The sequence below is a fragment of the Myotis nattereri genome, assembly GCF_964212035.1.
Source record: "Myotis nattereri genome assembly, chromosome: 14".
Lineage (NCBI taxonomy): Eukaryota > Metazoa > Chordata > Mammalia > Chiroptera > Vespertilionidae > Myotis > Myotis nattereri.
In genome coordinates this window covers 35,180,506-35,202,478 of record NC_138089.1, presented here as the reverse complement: position 1 = coordinate 35,202,478, position 21,973 = coordinate 35,180,506, and the positions used below count along the sequence as shown (strand labels likewise).

Genomic DNA, 21,973 nt, shown 5'->3' with positions numbered 1-21,973 from the left:
AAACTACAATGGGCAGGGTAAAAATACACTGATGAGATGAACAATAGATTAGACACTACAGAAGAAAGTACCAGTGAACATGAAACATGCAGAAAAAGGATAAAAATTAATTGGAACAGCAGTGAGTTGTGGGATGATGTCAAATAGCCTGATATACATGAAATTGAAGTCCTCAAAGGATTGGAGGATGGGGATGGTGACAGCAAAATATATTTGAAGAAATAATGACTGGAAATATTCTAAATTTTAGGAAAACTATATACCCACAGATCCAAAAAGTTTAATGAATCTCAAAAAAAGGAAACATAAAGAAAACAAACAGGGCACATCATATACAAATTGCACAGAATCAACAATATGGAAAAAGTCACAAAAGTGGCCAGGGGGAAAAAAGATACCTTCAGGACAGGGAAACAAAGAAGACAGCAATTTCTCCTCAGAAACAATGCAAGCAAGATGACAAAGGAGCCATTTACAAACTACTGAAAGAAAAACCCATTAACCTAGAATTCAATAACTTTCAGATATATAACATCTTTCAAAAAAAAAGAAGAAATACTTTTCAAACATACAATGCTGACAGAATTTATCACCAGCAGACACTCACAACAAGAAATGTTACAAGATGTCCTTCAAGAAACTGAAATGACACCAGATGGAAATGTGGATTTACACAAAGGAATGAGGAACACAGGACATGCCCACTACATGGATAAATATGTAAGATTTCTTTCATATTGTTAAAATCTCCTTATAACTGACTGTTTAAACAAAAATTACTACACTATGTTGGACCACAGACCCAAGAAAACAGAGAACAAAAATCTTGTTACCTTGACAGAAACTATACACACTAGAAGAAAAGGAAATGACATCTTTGAAGGAGTAGAAGAAAAATATTGTCAACACGGAATTCTATGCCCAGCAAAAATCTTTCAAAAATGAAGGTAAAATAAAGAAAATCAAATGCTGAGATAATTCATTATAACAGACCTGCAACACAAGAAAGGAAGTTTTTTGGCAGAAGGACAGGAGACCTGCATACTCACACTACAGCCAACATAGTCAGGACACCAATTTAAAGTCTGACAGACCTGGATTTTAATCCTGGCTCTGCCACTTATTTCCTGTGTGATCTTGGGTTAGTTACTATCCTCTGAGGCGCAGCTTCCTTATATTAACAACGAGAGGCCCGGTGCCTTGGCTGGCCTGGTGCCCAGTGCCTAGGGTAGGGTTCCTAGGCTTGGCTGGTGATCAGGGCTGATCTGCAGGGCAACCAGCAGGGTGATGGGGAGGGGAATGGGGGCCCTCTGGCAGCCACCTTGGCTGGCCTTGCACTGCCTGCTTGCTGGCCCTGCCACCCCCCTCTGCAGGTCGTGGCATGAGGGGTGGGGGCAGCTCCTGTGTTGAGCATCTGCCCCCTGGTGATCAGCGCGCATTATAGCGACCAGTCATTAGGCCGTTCATTTCGCCCTTTGGTTGATTTGCATATTAGGGTTTTATTGTATAGGATGGGAGCAGAAATGACTACCTCACAGCAGTGTTATGAATCCTCCGAGAACAGTAAAAAGTTAACATTCTGGGTGAAAGGCATATGGGAAGTCTTGGTGCTGTTCTTGTAATTTTCTATAAGCCTAAAGTTATGTCAAAATAATGCTGATTTAAAAAATTATGCACACACATGTACACATCCATTTCTCTCAGATTACTGGCACATTCAGGAAATATTGTGCTGATTAGTTAGACATTCTGGTCAACATGACATTTTCCTAAGGAACTAGACTATAACTATACTTGGCATCAAATTAATCTTCACAGTGAGGCAGGATCTAGCTGGGTACTGGGGAACTGCTGTGAGCACTTCTAACCACAGACCAGGAGATGGAGCAAGTCCAGATAGATCAGCTCAGCGGGCAGAACCCATGTATAACCACCATGTGTGCATGTTCACTGATACGTGCAAACACACACACACACACACACACACACAAGCTTAATGAAACAGGCACCAGAAGCCTTGGTGTATGGAAACCCTCTAGTTCCCCTGGTGTCTTAGCTGTGCAACTGAGAACCTTACAAATACATCTTACAAGAAGCCTCAGGGATTCTTGAAAACCACCTGAGATCTGACTACACAGCTTATGTGGGCTGCAGAGCTCCTCCCACCCAGTCAATCCACCCACTGTCTGGACCCTGTCTCATGGAGTCATCTCAAACACTTGTCAGCTTCAAGAAGGTGCAAGGTCTATCTTCCAGGTTCCACACCAGCACCCGCACCAGCACCCGCTAGCTTTGAGGACTAGCCACCCTCCAACATCATCTCAGAAAAGGAGTTTCTGCCCAGAGCATACACCATTACCCTCTGGTCTGGCTTTCCTGGATAGCCAGACTGGTGGGCAGAATGTAGTCCATTTCAATTGGTTTGGAGCTCAGCCCAGTTCCAGCCAGACCCTACACATGCCAATCACATCTGTGTCTAAGTGGCTGCCTGGATGCTGTGAAGAATTAATTCATAGTGAGTATATGTATGTTTGAGAGAAATGTAAGTATGCTTAATTCCCATCACCAGCTGATCTTCTGACAAGGTCAGTACGAATGCAATTTGGCCATTTACTTAACTGATAGGAACTCTTGGCCCATCCACAGCATGGTGTTTGGTAAAGTAATATATACTAGCATGCTCATGTTTATCCTTTTCTTGCCAAGGAAATTGCTGGTGGCATTGATGTGAAAAGCCTCACTTACAGGGGCAGTGAGAATGGGGAGGAAAAGTGTTGAGAGGCATGGCTTGTGTTTCCTATATTGTTAGGGGAGGTCCAGTCAGAGGGGCTTTGCGACAATGGACCCACAGCTCCCATCCCTGGGGGCACAGCTGTGGCCAAGTTCACTCAGGAAGGTGGAAGGTGGCCTCCAGATTCTAGGCTGCTGTCGGCAGAGCATCATCCCAGATGCCACCCCCTCTCAGAGGAACCCCTGGGCTGGACAGCCTTGGGTGCTGACTCTGGGATCTCCATGAGCCTAGGGAGCTGTTCCTGGCACTTTGGCTGGCCCAGCTTCACTCCTGTCCTCCCACAGCCGGCACAATGCTGTTCACCTTGCTGCTTGGACAAGGAGAAACTGGGTGCAATCCCAGGCCCTGCGCCTCCACAGTCGGCTGGTGAGAAGAATGGACATGTAGACTTCCCCATTCTCCATAGACAGAAGCCTCCTCCTGCCCTCAGGACAGACTCAAAGTCACCTGCTCAGGACTGACTCAAAGAGTAGGGACAGGCTTCCAGGTAATGTTTAGTGTAGTGTTCTGGGATGGAAAAGGCACTCTAGAGCCCTAGCTGGTTTGGCTCAGCAGATAGAGCGTCGGCCTGCAGACTCAAGGGTCCCAGGTTCGATTCCGGTCAGCGGCATGTACCTGGGTTGCGGGCACATCCCCAGTAGGGGGCATGCAAGAGGCAGCTGAATCTATGTTTCTCTCTCATCGATGTTTCTAACTCGCTATCCCTCTCCCTCTCCCTTCCTCTCTGTAAAAAAATCAATAAAATATATTTTTTTAGAAAAGGCACTCTAGATTCCAAGGACCACCCAGCAGGCAACTGTGTCTCCACCCCTGTTGGACCAGAAATGACTGCTGGTCAGGCTTTGGGGTGGCCAGAGGGCCAGGCCATGGGAATGGAGTTAGGGGAACTGGGTTAATACCCAAGTCTGCCCCTGGGTGTGGATGCCTGGGTAACCAAGACAGGGAGATAGCCAGGCTCACCTGTTTCCATCCCATAAGCTCCGGGCCCTAAGGAGCCCATCTCAAAAGCAGCACCACAGATGGCATAAGCCATCAGAGCTCTGGAGCTGATCTTGTCCAAGCTGCTCTCTGAACTGAGAAGTTGTGAAGGTGGAGAAGAGGGGCCACTTGGCCCAGATCACACAGCCCCCGGGTCATGGCCAGACAGTACCTCTCCCGGTGCACAGCCAAGAAGAGCTCCACCTCAGAGGTTTCTCTGAGTCCAAGTGTGCCCAGGACAAGAAGACCCTGCCTCCTGAAGTCCCAGTGGAAACACAACACGGGAGGGGCCAAGGAAGAGCAAAGAAAAAACAGTACCAAGGACAGAAGGCTGGCTTCCAGAAAGATCTCAGATCAGAGTAGCCTCAGAATGCCAAGTCATGGCAAGAAGGTACCAAGAAAGTGTGACAAGAAGAATCAAAGGTGCGGAAGCAGGAGAGATTGCTCAAGGCCACATGAAGGGAGAGCAGTAGCCGAGTGGGAACCAGAACCCAGCTCCAGGGCCTTCCCTCGTGCCTGCTGTGGGTGGCCCCAGCCAGCTTTGTAACTGGGAGCAGGTCACAGCCCCTCCTGGATGCTCCAACTCCTCGTCTGCGAAATGAGGGCATCTCTAAGGCATTCCCTCCCTCAAACATCTTCACCCCATCTGTATTGGTTATCTGTGCTGTGTAACAAACACCACAACCTTAGTAGCTTAAAACAACATACATGACTATGTCACAATTTCTGTGGGGCAGGAGTATGGGCACAGCTTATCTGGGTCCTCTGCTCAGGGTCTCACAAGGGTGCAATCATGGTATCAGCTGGGCTATGCTTCTTTCCGGAGCTCAGGATCCACTTCCAAACTCCTGAGGTTGCTGACAGAATTTAATTCCTTGTGGCTGGAGGACTGAGGTCCCCATTTTCTCGGGGGCTGTTCTTTTTTCCTAGGGGCCATCCACAGTTCCTTGCCACGTGGCCCCCTCACAGACCCTCTCACTCTTGGCAGGTACATCCCATCACCTTTACGATACCATATTGGCTAAAAGCATGTCTCAGGATCTATGTGCATTCAAGGGGAGGGGAACATGCAAGGATGTGAGTCCCTGGGGGTCACCTTAGGTCATGTCTACCAGACCATCACACATTCACAGGTTCCTAAGAGATGCTGCCTCTACGCCTCACTCAGCCTCCACCCCCTTTCCTATATTGGTGAAGAAGCTAAGCACCTCACAGGTCTCTCTGTCTTAAGACTGAAGCTACCAGCTGGCCTGGATGGAGGCTGTGGGTGGGCAGGGGCTGACCCCTGTGGTGCCTGCTTCACGGAGTATTTCTGCACACTGCCCAGCCAGTTCTCCCACATCACACCCAGGCCTCCCCCAAGCGGAGGTGGACGGATGAGCCAACACTGCTGTCCACACCAGAACCTGGCCTTATCTGGCCCTTTTGCTGCATGGTGGAGGTAGAGAGGAGCCAAGTTCTTTTGGACCAACATCGGGGTTCTGCCCTCTTCTGATGTAGGTGGGGGAGGGGAAGGGTGGATAGGCTGTGGCCGGGCACCTTTTCAGGCCTGCATTTCATATTCTGGCCTGGACAGAAGCCTGCAGTGTTTTGGCTGGATATGGAGGAATGGAGGGGGAGACTTAATGAATTGGAATCAGGGGAGAATGTCTGGATCTTGGTGGTACACGTAGGATCTGTTATTATCCTAAAAATAAGTGGCTAATTTGATAACAGTCTTTTTTTTTTTTTCCTCCCTGAAAAGAAATCCTTCCCAGAGGTTCTCACACAGAGGGCAGAACCAAACAAAAATCTCCTGCCCCAACACTACACCCTACTCACAGCAGCCCAGCCTGGGAACTGCTGGAGCTGGGAACTGCTGGGGAGGGAGACAGCTCAGTCTGCTCACTGATGCCCCATGTTGGCAGCACTGGGGGAGTGAAGCTGATGGGGACCTCCCTGATCCCCAGGGCAAGGGGAGGACTCTTCTCTCCACTCCTCCTGTTTCTGCCTGGCTGCAGGTTATCTGCCATCATTACAGCAGCAGCCCCGCTGCTCACCTCGTCCTCCACACAAAACAGAATTGGTCCAATATGCAGTAATGCCTCCGTGGGAAACGTCCGCATTCTAATCCATTTGGTCAGAACCCAGGGATGGACAGCGCCACTAGAGCAGCAAACCACCCTGGCTTTTTCAAAGCCCCAGGTCATGGCCACAGACAGGCTGTAACTCCTTGCTAATCCTGTCTGTGTCTGGTGGCAGCACCTTCCTCCTCCATCTCCGTGATTTCACAGCTCCCTTCCCCCCACACCCGTTTTTCTCTCCTAGCCCTCTCCCTTCATCGGGAGAGGAAATCAACAAGAAACAATTGTTCTAAATGCTTCCCTTTACCCTCCCAGTCTGTGCAGCATTTACTCCCTGCTCAGCAACAGGTCAGCCCCTCTCAGAATTAGCCACCCCCAGAGAGACCTGTCTCTGCTGCGGGGGCCACAGGTGCAACTCTCCAGCCCAGAACCAGGAATGGGGTTTTTTTGGTGTTTTTTTTTGGTTCTGCCTCTGCCCCAGGGGTAGGAGCAATGGGGGACCAGCGGGTGTTCCCACAGGTCAAAGCTGAACTGAGCTGCTTGTGGCCAGCTTCCAGGCCAGCCCTTCTCCAGGCCAGCAATTCTGGCAGGGGGACACCCTTGCTGAGCACCCAGCCGAGGCGACAGGTCTCCTTACCTGCCCTGACCTCAGAGACAATTACGCTGGCACTGCGCAAAGGGCCATGGGTGGTGACGGAAACGTGCTGTGGTCACTGATGATGCATAATAGGATATTGTCCACCCACCAGGCCCCTTGGCAAAGGAGTGGAGGTGGCGCTCAGTAACCTCCATAGGCTCTGCCTGGACAGAAGGCAGGAGGAGCAAGGAGCAGGGGTTACCAGGGCTTTGGAGGCTGGGGTTTCAGGCCTCGAGAACAGACCATGAGCTGGCCTGCAGGCAGGGAACTGCACCAACTGGCCTGAACAGGCTGCCTGCTCTGGGCTAGGGCTGGGTTCAGCCTGGCAGCCCCAGCCCCACTCTGGCTCCATGGCTCTTGGCCTTTCGCTTTTTGTGCAGCCAGTTTAAGGTTGGGTTTCTGTCTCCAAGGCAGAGAGGGGCGCTCTCCCCTACACATCACTGCCTCCCTCGAGTCCTGAGGGACCCCTGAGCTTGCTGGGAAGCTGGAAGCTGGTAGAGAAGAGCAAGGGAAGCCCTGGGAGAAAGCAAAGAAAGCGAGTCAAGTGACCCTGAAAGAGGAACCTAGCAAGGGAGGGGGAGCTCACACGCCTGCCTGCGCCTGCCAGATGGCAAGAGGGTGGAGGGAGTTCTCACACTCAGTCACCAAAAGGATCTGGGGAAGCTCCCACACTCAATGACCATGGGGCAGAGGGAGCTCACAGACCCAATGACCAGAGGGTTGGGGAGCACAGATGTCTAATAGCCAGCTCCTCACGGGGTAGTCCATTCTGCCCTGGGCAGGTGGCAGAAGGGGGAGTCTGGGAGGGTTGCCAGCATCCTGGAGCACCCCCTTGGCAGGACGGAAGCAGTCAGGGAACCCAGGGCGTTGTGGAGGCAGGAAGGACAGAGGAGCTCAAGGTGGCCAGTTTTGGTATATCTGAGGATGGTGTGACCTTGCAGGGAAAAACCAAGCTCCTCTCGATAAGCCTTCATTGTTCCTGCGTCCTCACTCTACAGCAGGGGTCCTCAAACTACGGCCCGCGGGCCACATGCAAATACAAATATTGTATTTGTTCCCGTTTTGTTTTTTTACTTCAAAATAAGATATGGGCAGTGTGCATAGGAATTTGTTCATAGTTTTTTTTCAAACTATAGTCCGGCCCTCCAACGGTCTGAGGGACAGTGAACTGGCCCCCTGTTTAAAAAGTTTGAGGACCCCTGCTCTACAGAAAAGCATCAGGGAAACAGACATCCCCAGTGGGGCTGAACTTCAAGCCAGAGGAGAAACCCTGGCTCACCCTCTCACGAGCCCTCCTCTCATTTTATCCTCAGAATGTCCCAGCCTTGTCTGGTTCAGGCCGCCTGGATCTCCTGTCTCCAATCGGACTCCACCCCACCTTCTTCTTCTAATCTACGATCATGTCCCTCCTTAATCCAAACCCCAGTGGGTCCTCACTGCCTGGAGGGAAGACCCTGACTTATGCATGTGAAGCGAGGCTCCCTGGGGCCTGACTTCGCCTACCTGTCCAAGTTCACAGCTCCTGCTCCCACCATGCTATGCCCACCTAGGCCACAGCCCAGCCACCTTGCACCACACACTCCATTCCCTGGAATCCCCAAGCCCTTCACAACCTTCGGCCTGGCCCTCTACTTACCATGCCCACCTTTGTCTGCCCAAGAAGTCCTGCTCACTGTGCACGACCTCCTCCGGGAAGCCTTCCCGGACAACCCCAGCAGACCCCGCCCACAGCCTTGCTGGGTATTGAACACTGTCTGGCTGGGACTCATGACCTGCTTACCTCGCCAACTGCTGTTCTAATCACATGCCTCAAAGCCTTTGCCCCTGCAGTCCACCTGAGCTGTGCTCCCGGGGAAGTACCAGAGCTGTGAACATGAGGTGCTCTTCCATGAGCAGCTGTGGGGGTCCCACCGAGCGGGGCAGGGTGAGTCTGTCCCACTTCCTGCTGGGATGGGCAGCAGGGAAAACACCCACCAGGGAGTCAGAGACCCAGGTGCCCTTCCTGGCTCAGCAGGAAGCACTCTGGGTCCTGCACGCCATCTGAAAGCCTTCACCTCTCAGAGCCTCATGGTCTTCATTTATAAAAGGGGACATGCAGCTCCTCCTGTCAGATCACACGGATGTGCGCCTTGCAGCTCACGACACAAAACTGACAGATCAATGATTCTCAAAACCTCGCAGCCCTACCTCTCTTCCCCTCATCCATCTACAAAGGGGGACTGCTGTCACTATTTCATTAACAAAATTACCTATCACCTGAGCATTTACCACATGCCATGCAGTGAAATATTTAGTCTTCGTGAAACCCCAACAAGGCAGTAATCACCCCAGTGTCTGGTGAGGAAAATGAGCACAGAGTGGTCCTGTTCCATCTCAACACCATCCAGACATGGGGGGCGGGGGGCTAGGGAGGAAGCCAGGCCTGAGGAGGATGGAGTGAGAGATGGGATTGGAGTAGGAGCTGGGGCGGGGTCAGTAAGTTGGCTCCTCTGGTGGACACACTGCAAACCTCTCTAGGTGCTGGCCCTTTCCCTGCCTTCCCTGCTCACACCCAGCTGCCTGGCTGCAGAAGGAAGTGTCCTAGAGATGAAGTACCTGGGAGCTGTCACATGCTCTATCCTCATCATAGGTACCCTCTGTTCAGAATAAATGTCTGCCAGCAGGAAGGGCAGGACAGCTCCATCCCTGTTGCCTGGCAACCGAGCCAAATACAACCTCAGATGGATGAGCCAGAGTACCCTGGGGGCACACGAGGGAGAGCTGGGCCCAGGGAGGTGGGCCAAGACTGCCTCCCAGGAGAAGAGGGTGCAGGCTGGAAAGGACCCTGCACTAGGGCCTGCTGGCAGAAGATCATGGGGTAAAATAGCTGACGGACACCCTGATCCCACACCCTCATCCCTGCAGCCCCTCTAACCCCTCTGACCAGCAGTGCCATCTCTCCAGGATGGGAGTGCTACTGGCTTGGCATCATGTTCTAAGATGGCACTGAATTATGAGCAAGAGTTAGAGATCCATTGGCTGGAGTGGTCACTCAGTCCAGCAATCTCTGGGGACACATCGAGAAAGCCAGAGATGGGATAGGGCTTATCCAACCACACAACTGGCTGGCGGCTGACTGGGGCCAGAATCAGGGTCTCCAGGGCCCTGGCTGCTCCAGGCCTTGGGGGAGGATGAAGCCAGCCACTTACTTTGGTTAGTTCTTCCCTGTTTAGTACTTAGTTCTCAGCTGAAACCTGGGTAGTGTCTTTCCTCTATGCAGTGGGCCGAGGGCTGACTTGGGAGGGTTTAGCTAACTCCAGATAAGCAGTTCATTCGGTGTAAGGATGGAGTGCCTGCTATGCAATCCACAACTCCAGCTCCATCAGACTTCCACATGGAGACTCAGCCTCCTTCCTAGATCTGCCCCCCCTTCCCCCATTTCCTCCCCGCTCTGGGCTCCAGTGCCCCTCACCAGCCTAGGGGAATCAAAGGACTTCCCGCCCACCCCCATGCTGTGATCTGCTGACTCCTCCTCAGCCAAGAGCTTGATGAACTCCCTAAGAGGCATTTATAAGTGACCTCAAGTCCATAAGGCTGCCGTGGCCCTCTGTCCCATCCTCCCCCTCCCTGGCCTGGGCCTTCTTTAGAGGCACCAGGCCCAATAGATCACTGTGTTTCTCATAGCGACTGGGTTTGAATCCTAATCCTGCCTCGCTAGCAGTGAGTCCCTGGGCATGACCAGCTCTCACTGATCCTCCGCCCCCGGACCTGCAAAATGGGTGAATCCACGGCTATTGCAGGGTGCCCCGTGCAGGCCCGTGGGCAGTGTTCCTAAGTGCCATCTGAGGTTAACGGGAGGAGGGATACGGGAACCCAGGAGGGTCGGCTCCATTTTGTCAGGAAGGACAGACAGACTCACTCAGAACCCCTCCCATCCATCCTCCTTCCAAGGCCCTAAAATGACCATCCTTTCCGCATGTAGTGGGGACTGAACCACTCCCCAGCTGAGGATCCTCCACCAGTTCCCCATTTCCTTCAGAACAAAGTGCCAGCTCATGGCCGACCCAGCCTCTGTGACTCACCCTCACCTCTTCTCCAGCCACAGGGGAAGCTGGGTGAGCTGGTTACCTCAATACTGAAAGCCCCGTCCTCGGGGGAAACCCCACTAAGTAACATGCCCATCACCCACAAGTGCTGGAAGAAACCTGTGGTCTCCAGCACAGAAGGCACACAGCTGAGGTCTCCCTCTCCCTCCCCGTCCCAGACCCTACTGCCCCCAGTTCCCCACCCTCTGTCCAGGCACCTGTCCAGGCTGCCAGTCTTTCAATGCATTTCCGGGAAGAAGCCTTTGCTTAAAGGTTCTTTTCTACTCATGGGTGAGGTATAATCTGCTTCGTCCTGGACCCAGCCATTTCTTTGGGTATGTCACCACCTGGGAACAGGTGTTACCTGTCCCAGAACACGTGGTTGAGTCACCACTGGTCTTGTTACCAAGAAACCAGAATAAATATGCTTTTCCACTAAAAAGAAATAATTTTACTAAATTGATAAAGTATTCATAGCATTGAACATTTATTTTTTTTAAAAGATCTCACTTAGTTTAAGGGAAAAATTATAAAAATAATAAAGGAAATTGGAAATTTGAAGCCCCAAGAAACAGTAAAGAACCTCTCTTAGGAGTTATAAATCTAGCCCTGTCCAGGACCCACCTATTTCCTGCAGCCTGTCTTTTAGCTCTAACCAAATCTGCCCATATCAGGGCATGGCCGGTACTTCCTCCCGGCAACCTCTCCCACCTTCTCTTCTCTGGTGAGAATTAGAATAGGGTGACAGACTGAAGGACAGTGGAGAAAATGCCCAGCATTTGACAGTAGTCCACCCTGATGATTATGAATTTTCTATTCTACCAAACCTTTTCTCATCTTCCTCAATGGTTCTGTCCAACAATTTTTCTACATTATTTGCAGTAAGACCAACAGTCCTGCACATGCAATGGTTCATTCATTCAGCAACAGTGGAAGAGATGGGGTGGGGATGGGACACAGGTGATAGCCCTCCAAAGGCCTGCCCCAGGTGAGTTTGCAATGCCAGGGAGACACCTATAAGGATAAATGTTCATGGGCTGATTTTAGGAATGTACTAAGTCACAAAAGGACAATGAGGTTATTTTGTTATATTTTAATGGGATTCATTGCAATTTGGGGGCTGCAAATGATTCATGCAAAAGATGGTAATTACTATTACATCTGCACAATCAGAACATATTCTACCCATTCCTTTTTTTCTCTTCTGGTGAGTTCTGTTGTCTCTCATTAGCACTGAGGCGCAACTTTTCTCTTCCACCAAGTACAGGTGAATTCTCGTCTGACTCTCTCACTTCACACACACCTCTCTCAGCAAAGGAAGCAGAGGTTCTGGGTCTGTACTCAACATCCAAGGTTCCCTCTCTCATTCCAGACACGGAGGACGAGAGAGAGGTTGGGAGGAGAGAAGGCAAGGCTGAGAAGCCTAAGGTGCAGGACAGTTTGCTGATCGACCCCAGACCTCACAGTGAGCTCTGCTGGCATCAGGCTTGGGTGCGTCCCTGCCTTCCCACCTCTGGTGGCCTTACTGCCTCCTCATAGGTCTTCAGAGATGGTGGTGGGGATGGGGGCGTCCTGAGAATGAGATGAACCGTGTGTGTCGGGCACGACCAAGGCTAAACGGTCTAATTGTCTGGGAAAGATTCTAAGCATCCCTGGTAAGTCTTCTGGCTTGTGTCAGGATGAAGAAGCCTGTTTCAAAGCAGCCTTGACTCCCTTCCCTTTTTAAAAAAAAAAAAAAATGTTTTGTGTGGGGTTTTTTTAAATTGATTTCCAAGAGAGGAAGGGAAAGGGAGAGAAACATCAGTGATGAGAGAGAATCAGTGTTTGGCTGCCTCCAGCATGCCCCCTGATGGGGATCGAGTCCAAAACACCAGACATGTGCCCTGACCTGGAATCATGACCTCCTGGTTCATGGGTCGATGCCCAACCACTGTGCCACACCAGCCAGGTGACTCCCTTCACTATTAATCCATTGATGGGCCAGCAGCAAATGTCACACAGCAGGATAACCTCATCATCTCCAAACTGAGATCATTAACCTCCTGAAGATGGGGAAGGGACTGACAACTAAACCCTCGCCCTCTTAACCTTCTGAGCTTTGCCCTTAAGGGGCTTCACATTCAGTTAGGGTGTTTGTACTTAGGGAAAAAGCTAAGAAACATTTTTTAAAATCCCGAGTAACTGAGATAACAGAAGTCACAGAGCAGCATGTGATTGTTTTTTTAAATTGCTCAGGAAAAAACAAACATGGTGAGTGCCCAGGGGAGCCAGCCAGTCTGGGAGTCAGTGGAGAGAAAAAACTTCTGGTATGGATTTCAGGCACAACCACCAGGCCAGCAAAGGGTAGTTGCGGGTGGTGTGGGTGGTGTGGGTGGCAGGAGGGCAGGGTTCAGGCTAAGCTGGGGAGGGTGAGCCCTCCAGATAGTCACGGAGAGTGGTGGGGGGGCAGAGGGCGCAATGAAGGCTCCTTACCCTGGAGGACTGGGACCGAAGTGGAGGAAAAGGCCCTTCCCAGTACTAACAAGCCAGACACCTGAGAGTTGCCCTTGTGCTCCTGCTCCCACACCCCGCACACTTTCTCCCCAGCAGGGAGAAGGACAGACAAGGCTCCCGGGAGAGGGGGCGACCCTTGGAGGACCTACTCCCTGCACTTGGCCTAAAGGAGCACCAGCCGGCTGCCTGTAGAAGCAACTCCTCTATGTGCTTCCAGAGCAGCTGTCGTGGCTCTCACAGGCCTTTACGGTAATTATCCCCACAACTGTCTGCACTCCCCAGTGGACCATAAGGTCCATGAAGCGGGGAGACACTCAACGATCTGATTAAATAAATGAATGGATGATGGGAGGAGAGAGGGCGAGAGAGGGAGGTAGGGAAGGGAGAGAGGGGGCAGTGAACAAGTGCGGTAAGGACCACCTGGCAGCCGCACACAGGGTCACAGGGCGGCACAACTCTAGGGACACCACTCAGGTTGTGCTCAACGTGGATGGCACCTGCAGCAGCACCATTGGCAGGGGCAGGGCAGGGAGGCGGCTGGTCAGAGGGAGGAGCTGGCCTGCCGGCCTCCGCCTGGGAAAGTGGCTGGAACTTGTTGTGTCCATCAATCTTCCTGCTGCTGGAGGAGTCTCAGGGAAGGGAGCTCGGAAGAGGCCACAGCCCATCCGATACATTCACATCCCTCCTCCTCACTACACACACCGAAATGAACCTCAGCCCCCTTAGAATGCCACCAGAACTGAGGAGGAAGATGTGTCCCCAGACCCACTCTCCTTCCTGAGACACCTGCCCGTGCCTGTCTTCTCGGCTGCCACCACGTACCCCCGTTGGGGACTGGTGTGCGTCTCCCGGCTGTCCCCCACCACTGCCATCGGCAGGGGCATGGCCAGCAGCCCAGAGAGCCATCGAAGTCCCAGCAGAATTGCACAGCCTTCCCAGTGCAAGGATACCCCTTACCCTGGGTCCACAGCACCCTCCCCACAATGCTCCCCACTGCCAGGCTGACCCTGCCAGCCTGCATTCCACGGTCCAGTGGACAGAGGTCATTCTGCTGCCAGGAAAAGGGGCTCTCTCACCGGCTGGAGGTGTTCTCTCGTGAGTGGCTCTTCAAGGGCTTCCCACTCAAACCAGGTCCCTGGCATCTCTGGATGCCTGATGCTTCTCCTCGTCACCAGGCTCCAGGCTGGACACCCCTCTTTGGAATCCAGCTGTCCTCACACACTTGCCGGGCACAGAAAATCAGAGAAGACCCCATCTCTCCAGATCCCTCCCTTGGCCCCTTCTCAGGGGACTCAGCTCATTCAGGGAAGCCCAGCTACGAAGTCTCGAAGTCTCGGGTGTGGAGAAGGTGAGGGAACCTCCCAGGTCACACAGGAAGGGAGAGCTGGGGATGGTGGGGGGTGGGTGGGGGGGAGAGGGAGTGAGCACCAGAGCGCAGGGTCTCCCTCCACTGCAGAGGCTGCACAGGATGCTGGCACAAAGGACCAACACAGGCAAAACTGTGTTCAGATGAGATGGCAGCAGTGGCTGCAGGGGCAACTCCCCAGTCCCACCACACTCAGAGATGCACATTCCCCTGCCCAGCTCAGGGACCCCAAAAGCTCTGTAAAACTTAAGGTAACCCACTAATGACACACCCATGTTGGAGGAAGCATTTCAGAGCCTAGGACTCCCTGCTAGGAGGGGCCAGAGTGGCCAATAGCCAATCCCACTGATAGCAGAGACTAACATCCATAATGACTGTGTTCCAAGGACCCACAAACCCTGCCCCCAATCAACTAGCCCTGTATTCACGCCCAACCCAGCCACAAGCCTGACCAGGTAGTGGCAACCCTCACCCTCTCTTAGGAAGACTCCCCAGTTCTGGGCTTCCTCAATTCAAGGTCATCTCATTTCCCCAAGGACATGTTAGTGACTGAGAGCAGGAGAAGTGTTAATGACCCACAATGGGATTCTGGGTAAGCCCTCCCCATCCCTGGGGCCCAGACATCCCACCTAATACTCCAGGAGGTGGGGGCTCCATCTCTGAGGCCAGAGCTCTAATTTCTGTGATTTCAGCAGCAAAAGGGGATCTGCAGGACTCAGCAGGGGCCTCAGCCCATCAGGGATGCTGAGGGGGCCCTGAGTTTCCACTCAAACTCACCCGAGACATTCTCCTCAGCAAAGCCCTGGCCTTTTACTAAAACATGCTCAGACTTGGAATAAACAAATGTTCATGGAGACCCTCCGAGGTCCTGGCCCTTTGAGGGGCACTAGGGAAACATTCAGGAGTAAGAGGCTTGCCCTCGAGTAACCATTCCACAGAAAGAGACACGGAGGCTCAGCGACGCCTCAAAATCTGCTCTAGGAGCTGAAGCTCGGAATTCCCTGCACAGCTCTCTCCCAGGGCTCCGGGCCCAGTGAGGCCAGCACTGGGGTGGGGAGACCCTGAAATCCCTCCAGGCCTGGGGAAAAGTGAGCTCTGGAACCGGAATCTATTAAGATCAGAAACTCATCGAGTCCAGGCCACAGGGCTGGCTGGCTGAGTTGTCCTTGTTCTGAAATGCCCATCCCCACGCTAGGGCCTGACCACCTTGATACCCTTCCCCCTTACCATCCATCCCAGGTAAGGGGCCGCAGACAGGGGACGGCCATGTGACCCCCACAGCCCACATGTACACACACCACAGTAACAGTGTCCCTGAGCCCACCAGGTCCTCCCAAGGTTGCCTGCATCTTGGCCTTTGGCACAGAAAGACACAAGCCCGGTGAACTGGTCTGGTCCGTAGAGCCAGAGCGGGGAGTCCTGCCCCCAGGGGCTGCCTTCTCCCTGAGAAGAGCTGGGCAGGGCCTGCAGCTCCAGGGTGAGAGGCCTCCGGAGGGATGTTCTGAGAACCACTCCTTCCTACAGGTGTCACATGGGCCCATGCTCTTCAATCCCGACTTCCCACCTTGGGACCCACCTGGGTTTCAAAGACGCTTTCCCAAGGGAGGCTGCTAGCAGCGGGGAAGCGCGTCTCTCCCCGTCTCCCCGCCCCTGGCCGGCTGCCACGGTGACCTCCCCTCCCCCAAGAAGGGCGGTGAGCTGGGAGGTGGGGGTGGGAAGAACCGCCGCCAGCGCTCTCGGGAGGGGTGCGGGGAAGCTGGGCAGGGCGTGTCGCCTGATCCTTTCTCTGTCCAGCGCCGGGCTTCACCGCCGCCTCTGGGCGAGAGGCACCCCTGCACCATCCCCCAAATCGGCTCCGCGTTGGGGAATCCTTGCTGCCATCGCCCAGACCCCGGAGCCCTAAAGAGGCTAACACATGCCGGTGAAGGGCAGCGGGTCTAGAACCTTCTTCGTCCAGGGGAGTAGCCAGGGGACATGAGCCAGGAGAAGGAGGCGCCCCATGGCCCAGGTTCGCTCCTTCGAGAGGAAGCAGGTGTCCGTTTTTACCCCCGTCCCCCGCCCTTTGCCTCTGGGCCTGGACGCATGGTTGTGGGCAGGGTCCGCGGGGAACCCCTCCGGTGCATTGCGCGGGTGTCGGCAGACGCCAAACCCACCTCTTTCCCCGAAGAGGGGCGTCTGTCCTCTTCCCGACCCCCGCCAGCGCCCCGCCACCTGCCCGGTCGCCCGCAGCCGCTGCCGCAATGCGAGCCAGCCAGCGAGCCAGTGAGCCCGGCGCCTGCACGCCTCGGTCTGCGCCGCCGAGCGAGCCTCCGCCCTCCCGCCCCGCTGCCCTGCACCTGCACCTGCACCTGCACCCGCACCCCTAGCCCCCACCCCAGATCCCACTGTCACCCCCATCTCTGGCCCCAGCGTTTTCTATCCTTGGTCCCTCCCCTGCCCGGCCCCGCCCGAGCCGCCCCGACCTTCAAAGCCCATCCCTCCCTCCACCCGGGCGTGGAGGGGCCTCTCCCAGCCGGGGCCGGGGTCCCACAGGGGTGGGCGATTTGGCGGCGGGGGACGACTCGGCGCCACGCCGAGAGGCTAAGCGGGGTACTTACCGCTCTGCTCCCCCAGGAACACCAACTTGAATTTTCTCAGTGGGTTCCCAAAATCTCCCCCTGCGGACATGGTGCTGGCAGCCGGGGCCGGGAGAGAAGGAGGAGGAGAAGCGAAGGAGCCGGGAGGGGAGAGGAGGAGGGCGCGGGGAGGCGGCCGGCGGTGCGGGAGCCGGAGGGGGAAGGGCTGGCTGCGCGTGTCCCTGCCTCCCCAGCTGCGTCCCGGCCCCGGCCTGCGGCTGCGTGTCCGGCGGCGGCGAAGGAGGAGGCGGAGGAGCAGGAGGAGGAGGAAGGCTGGGCTGGGCTGGGCTGGGCGGGCGGCGCTCGCTGCGGTGTGAGAGGCGCGCTCTGGCTGCCCGAGGCGCGGCGCGGACGGCGAGGCGCGAGCGGAGCGGGGCGCAGGGACGGCGCGGGGCGGAGGAGCGCTCTCCCGGCCGCGCGGCTCCGTCTCCTCCCGCCCCCTCCTCCGCCGGCGCCTGCGCTCTGCGCGCTCCCGGCCTCTGATGTCATGCGGGGCTCGCGGCTCTGCGGGGCTGGGGGCGTCGGTCCGCCCACCCGGAGTCCGCACCCGGGCGGGAGAGAACCGCCTCGCCCTGCTTCCGGCAGACCCCGAATCGGGCCGTCTCTCGTTGCCCCTCTGCGTCTGTCTTCACCACTCTACCCCTCCTTTGAATCCAGAAGAATGACATGAAATTGTCAGGGGACATTTGCTTCTGGTCTTTAAACCAAGTGCCAGTCCCTTCCTCCCCCTCGCGCGACGCCGATGCACAGCGCAGCCACCCGAGAGGGCGCAAAGGAAAGGAGGTGGAGGGCGAGCCAGGGTGTGGTGGGCTGTGTGTGTGCGGAGGGCTCTGCTGTCACCCAGTGTGGTCTCTGCCCCCCCCCCCCCCCAGCCCTTCTCTTGGCCCAGATCCCTCCTCTGGGCGCCTCGGTGGGCCATAGGTGTCCCAGCGGACCTGGCCCGCCAGAGAATAGACACCAGTACGGGGCGCATTTTATCCTAAATCAGCTGCCCTATGGCAGAGAAAGAGCAATGACGCCCTAGATATCTGCATGGCCATCGTGAGGACAGTGCCCTGGATTCCTTGACCCCGGGGCCGCCGGTTGACAACACCACTCCTGGCCCTAACAACTAGGTGTATGGAGAGTGAGCTGCCAGAGGTCAGGGCTGCAACCACCCATTTGCCTCTGTGTTTACCTGACCCATGAAGGCACAGAGAGCAAGGAGCTGACGCCGAGAGTAGAAGCTCTCCCAGGCATGCAGATTCATGGAGGCTTTACAAAACTGCCTTCTTACTGTCCTCCCGCCAGGTGGTCTACATTTTTCAAAAAGGGCTGTTCATGTTCACTGCTATATAGTGTTCCATTGTGTGACTATATCAGTCTATTTATCCACTTATTGTAGAGGGACATTTCAGTTGTTTCCAATGTTTGGTTATTACAGATATTGCTGTTATGAAAATTCTCGTACGTGTTTGTTTTTGTAAATATAACAAGCACCAGTGGAATGTGAGAGTTCGAATGTTTCACATCCTTGCCCGCATTTAATATTGCAAGTCTTTTAATTTTAGATATTCTGGTGGATTTGCAGTGACTTCTCACAGCAGGTTTGCATATTTGAAACCTAGGACTTAGAGGACCTGTTCTCTTTCTCTAAGGCCTTGCATTTGTTTATGCCAGGCTCTCAGAAATTCTAGCAAACTGGTATTTTTTAAGAATCCAGTTTCAGAGACTGAGATGATTTGTGGCTGGACTGAAATCTCTGTGAGAGCAGGTCTACTTGCAGCTCAGACTTACGATACTACAGATATTTGGGTCCTCATCCCAACATGAGCCCTAGACTCTATAACTTTTTACCTCACGCCTTTGAAACAGACTAAAACACTGCTTAGCTCTCAGCTGACTTGTCAGGAATTAATAAATGCCCTCGGGGCAGAAGTCGTCCAAATGTGCAGCACACTTTTCTGGATTCCCCTTTTCTCCAAGATCCAGGTCCACTCCTTGACTACTGTGTTCTCTCTCCAATACCTTCAAGTATATTTTTAAAAACTGTATCTAGTTTTTCTTGGTGTTCTGAATGAGTTACTTATTCTCTCATCAAAAGAGGCACTGGGTTCTTTTTTTATTTTTATTTTTTATTGCTTCTTGTTCTTTCTTCATTTTATTCAATATTCTCTCTTATATCTGTGAATATATTTGTTATATCGTTTATACTTATTTTTACACTCCTGATCTGTGCATTGTGTTCAGTCGATTGCATATATTTCATGGTGGTTTTACTCCTCAGGTCTCTACTGCTTTTGGCTAGTAAGCTCGTTTCCCTTGTGGTTTATCAGTCGCCCAGTCTGCTAATGTGTCAGGGCTACAGTGAAAGTCTGTTTTTGTCCCTCCTGGTGATTGTGAAGGAAGGGGTGGGGATGAGTCCCAGGATGGAGCGCCTCAGGTCCTCCAGAATTGCTATTCAACATCCCTTTTGCTTTCATTTCACAGAGAAAATTCTCTAGTCTGGGATTCCTCTTTAAATCTTTGGGGGAGGGGGAGCAGGGTGGAAAGAAGCACTTAAAGAAGATAAGATCTTTAGAGTGGTCAGCCACCATTCATGAGCAGATCATTGGCTGTCCTTGAAGTGCTCATCTGCCATCCATGAGGGACTGGAGGAAATGGCATGGAAGAATAAGTGCCTGGGCATCTGGTCAGCCTGCATTTGTTTTTTTACCAGAATCTCAACCCAGCATGGCTCTGAGATGGCTCTGGCATTCCTGAGCAGCCGAGCTTTTGCCATTGATTTCTTTCTGCCAGTGGCTGAGGCCACCAGTCACCTTCCCTGGGATATTGTGGGAGAGAAGCATGAACAGAACTTAAAATCTCTCCCTTTCCCTATCATCCCACCTCTGTACCTGCCTCCCCCACCTCAGATTCCTCCTAACTTGTCATGGGTTCACCCCAGCGTTAGCTTCCTCAGGGGTTAGTCATAGTTTTATATTAACTCCTCCATCTCGTTTCTGCAGTTTCTCTATCATTGGGTTGTGTTTTTTTTCTTTTTTTTAGGCAGCCAGAGACAGGCTGTGGTAAGATTTGGAAACATTTAACAGTGAAATAATATTAATACAAACATTCGACAAACTAAAATGTAAACACGGTGTGCCTTTAAATATTAATATCACAATATGTGAAGATGTGGGGGAGGGGAAAGGAAGGTTCTGGATGTAATGTCCTGATCTTTCACATCAGGGAGTTAAATGATAACGCCTACATGTAGAATGTAAGAATGATTACTATAAACTCAATGTGTTTTGTTTCCTCCAAAGTATTTTTGTAATTATAGAAGGATCTTTAAAAATAAAATCTCTTGAGGCTAATAAACATTTATTTGAAATTTTACTATTCTTTCAGATTTCTTTGGATTTCTTTTTCAAGTTTTATATACAAATAAAATGAAATGCAATGACATTACAAATAGTATATATAAAACAATCACATATTTATCAAAATATTTCAATGCACCTGTTTTGCTTTTCTGGAACACAAGCATGAAAAGATTCTAGAATGATACCCCTTTAACTGCTAATTATTTATGAGCAGTGGCATTTGAATTTTTTAACCTCTAGGAGTGCTTGAATAATTTATAGTAAGTATGCATTCCTTTTATAAAACTCATACTGGTTTTCCTTCATATAAGAGGGAAATTTTTTTAAAAATTAATTCTCTGCTTGCTGTAATCTTGTCATCATTACCTTGAGGACTTTATTGGCAGGCATGCTCTCTAAACTTCCACAGTTTAACTCTAGGCTTACTGTTAATTCTCTTTGGAATGTAATCCTTAGAAATAGCAATGCTTGTTTTATTTTGTATGTTTGTTAGAGGAAAAGTGTAGTTATCAAGATGCTTGTTATAAAAAAAAAAAAAAAGAATGTTCATTTAGAGTTGCAAACTCCATTTATGATAGGAAATGAAGTTTGCTCACAACCCCTGGACAAGTAGTCATTGCCTATGTCGCCTCTGACCATGTTATAATTAATCTGAGAGCGTATAAACTAAGTAGAGTCTTTGGAGAATAAGACATTTAATCATAAGCTTTCTTCTTTGAAAAAAAAAAAATGTATGCAAGCCATGGCTGGGTGGCGCGGTTGGTTGGAGTGGGTTCGATTCTAGATCAGGGCACATACCTAGGATGTGGGTTCAATCCCCAGTTGGTAGGGGAGGCAACCAGTTGATGTTTCTCTCTCACACCAATGTCTCTCTCTCTCTTTCCCCCTGCTCTCTCTCTCAAAATGAATAAAAAAAAATATACCCTCAGGTGAGGATTAAAAAACAAACACAGCCCTTTTCTTCTTTTCCAGGTCCCCCAGTCCCACACTGGTCCTTTCCAACATTCACCTGGGTTTCTCGTGGTTTAGCTTGACTCTTAAAGGGTGTGTGTATGTATAAAAATTCAAATACCTACAGAGGCTAAGCAGTGACCTGGGGACCTTAGCAGCCCTAGGAGCATAGGGATCATCTGAAGGGGAGGTCTCTATCAGCTCCCGTCCCTTGTTATCAGGCTGGAGTTCTGACCCAGGGTTTTCAGGAGAAAATCCATGATGCAAACTCTCCCAATGTTTGTACTGAATTTAAGAATATAAATGTCATGTGGGCCAATTAGAGCCCTTGCTCTGGGCCCAGGAACAGACGGTCTGTCTTGTAAACAACACATTCTGGTGCAGGGACCAGCTTTAGTACACCAGTACATACTCCGGGCAGCACGCAGCCTGGCCACCAGGACGTTCGGGGACGTTCCCACTGCTTGCTGTCCTGCCCTTGGCTCTGGACCCGCTAGCAGTGCTTCTCAACCTTCTGGCCCTTTAAATACAGTTCCTCATGTTGTGACCCAACCATAAAATTATTTTCGTTGCTACTTCATAACTGTAATGTTGCTACTGTTATGAATCGTCATGTAAATATCTGATATGCAGGATGGTCTTAGGCGAACCCTGTGAAAGGGTCGTTC

At 52.1% G+C, this 21,973-nt stretch overlaps 1 protein-coding gene across 1 annotated transcript in view; it reads right to left on the bottom strand.

Annotated features, from left to right (window-relative positions):
- RAB6B (RAB6B, member RAS oncogene family) overlaps positions 1 to 17,226 on the bottom strand; it is a 48,943-nt gene extending 31,717 nt beyond the window's left edge. Inside the window, exon 1 of the mRNA XM_081106174.1 lies at positions 16,990 to 17,226. Within this exon, the coding sequence (XP_080962300.1) occupies positions 16,990 to 17,059 (70 nt within the window). The 5' untranslated portion in view covers positions 17,060 to 17,226. The remainder of the gene's footprint in view (positions 1 to 16,989) is intronic.
- Positions 17,227 to 21,973: the final 4,747 nt, after the last annotated feature.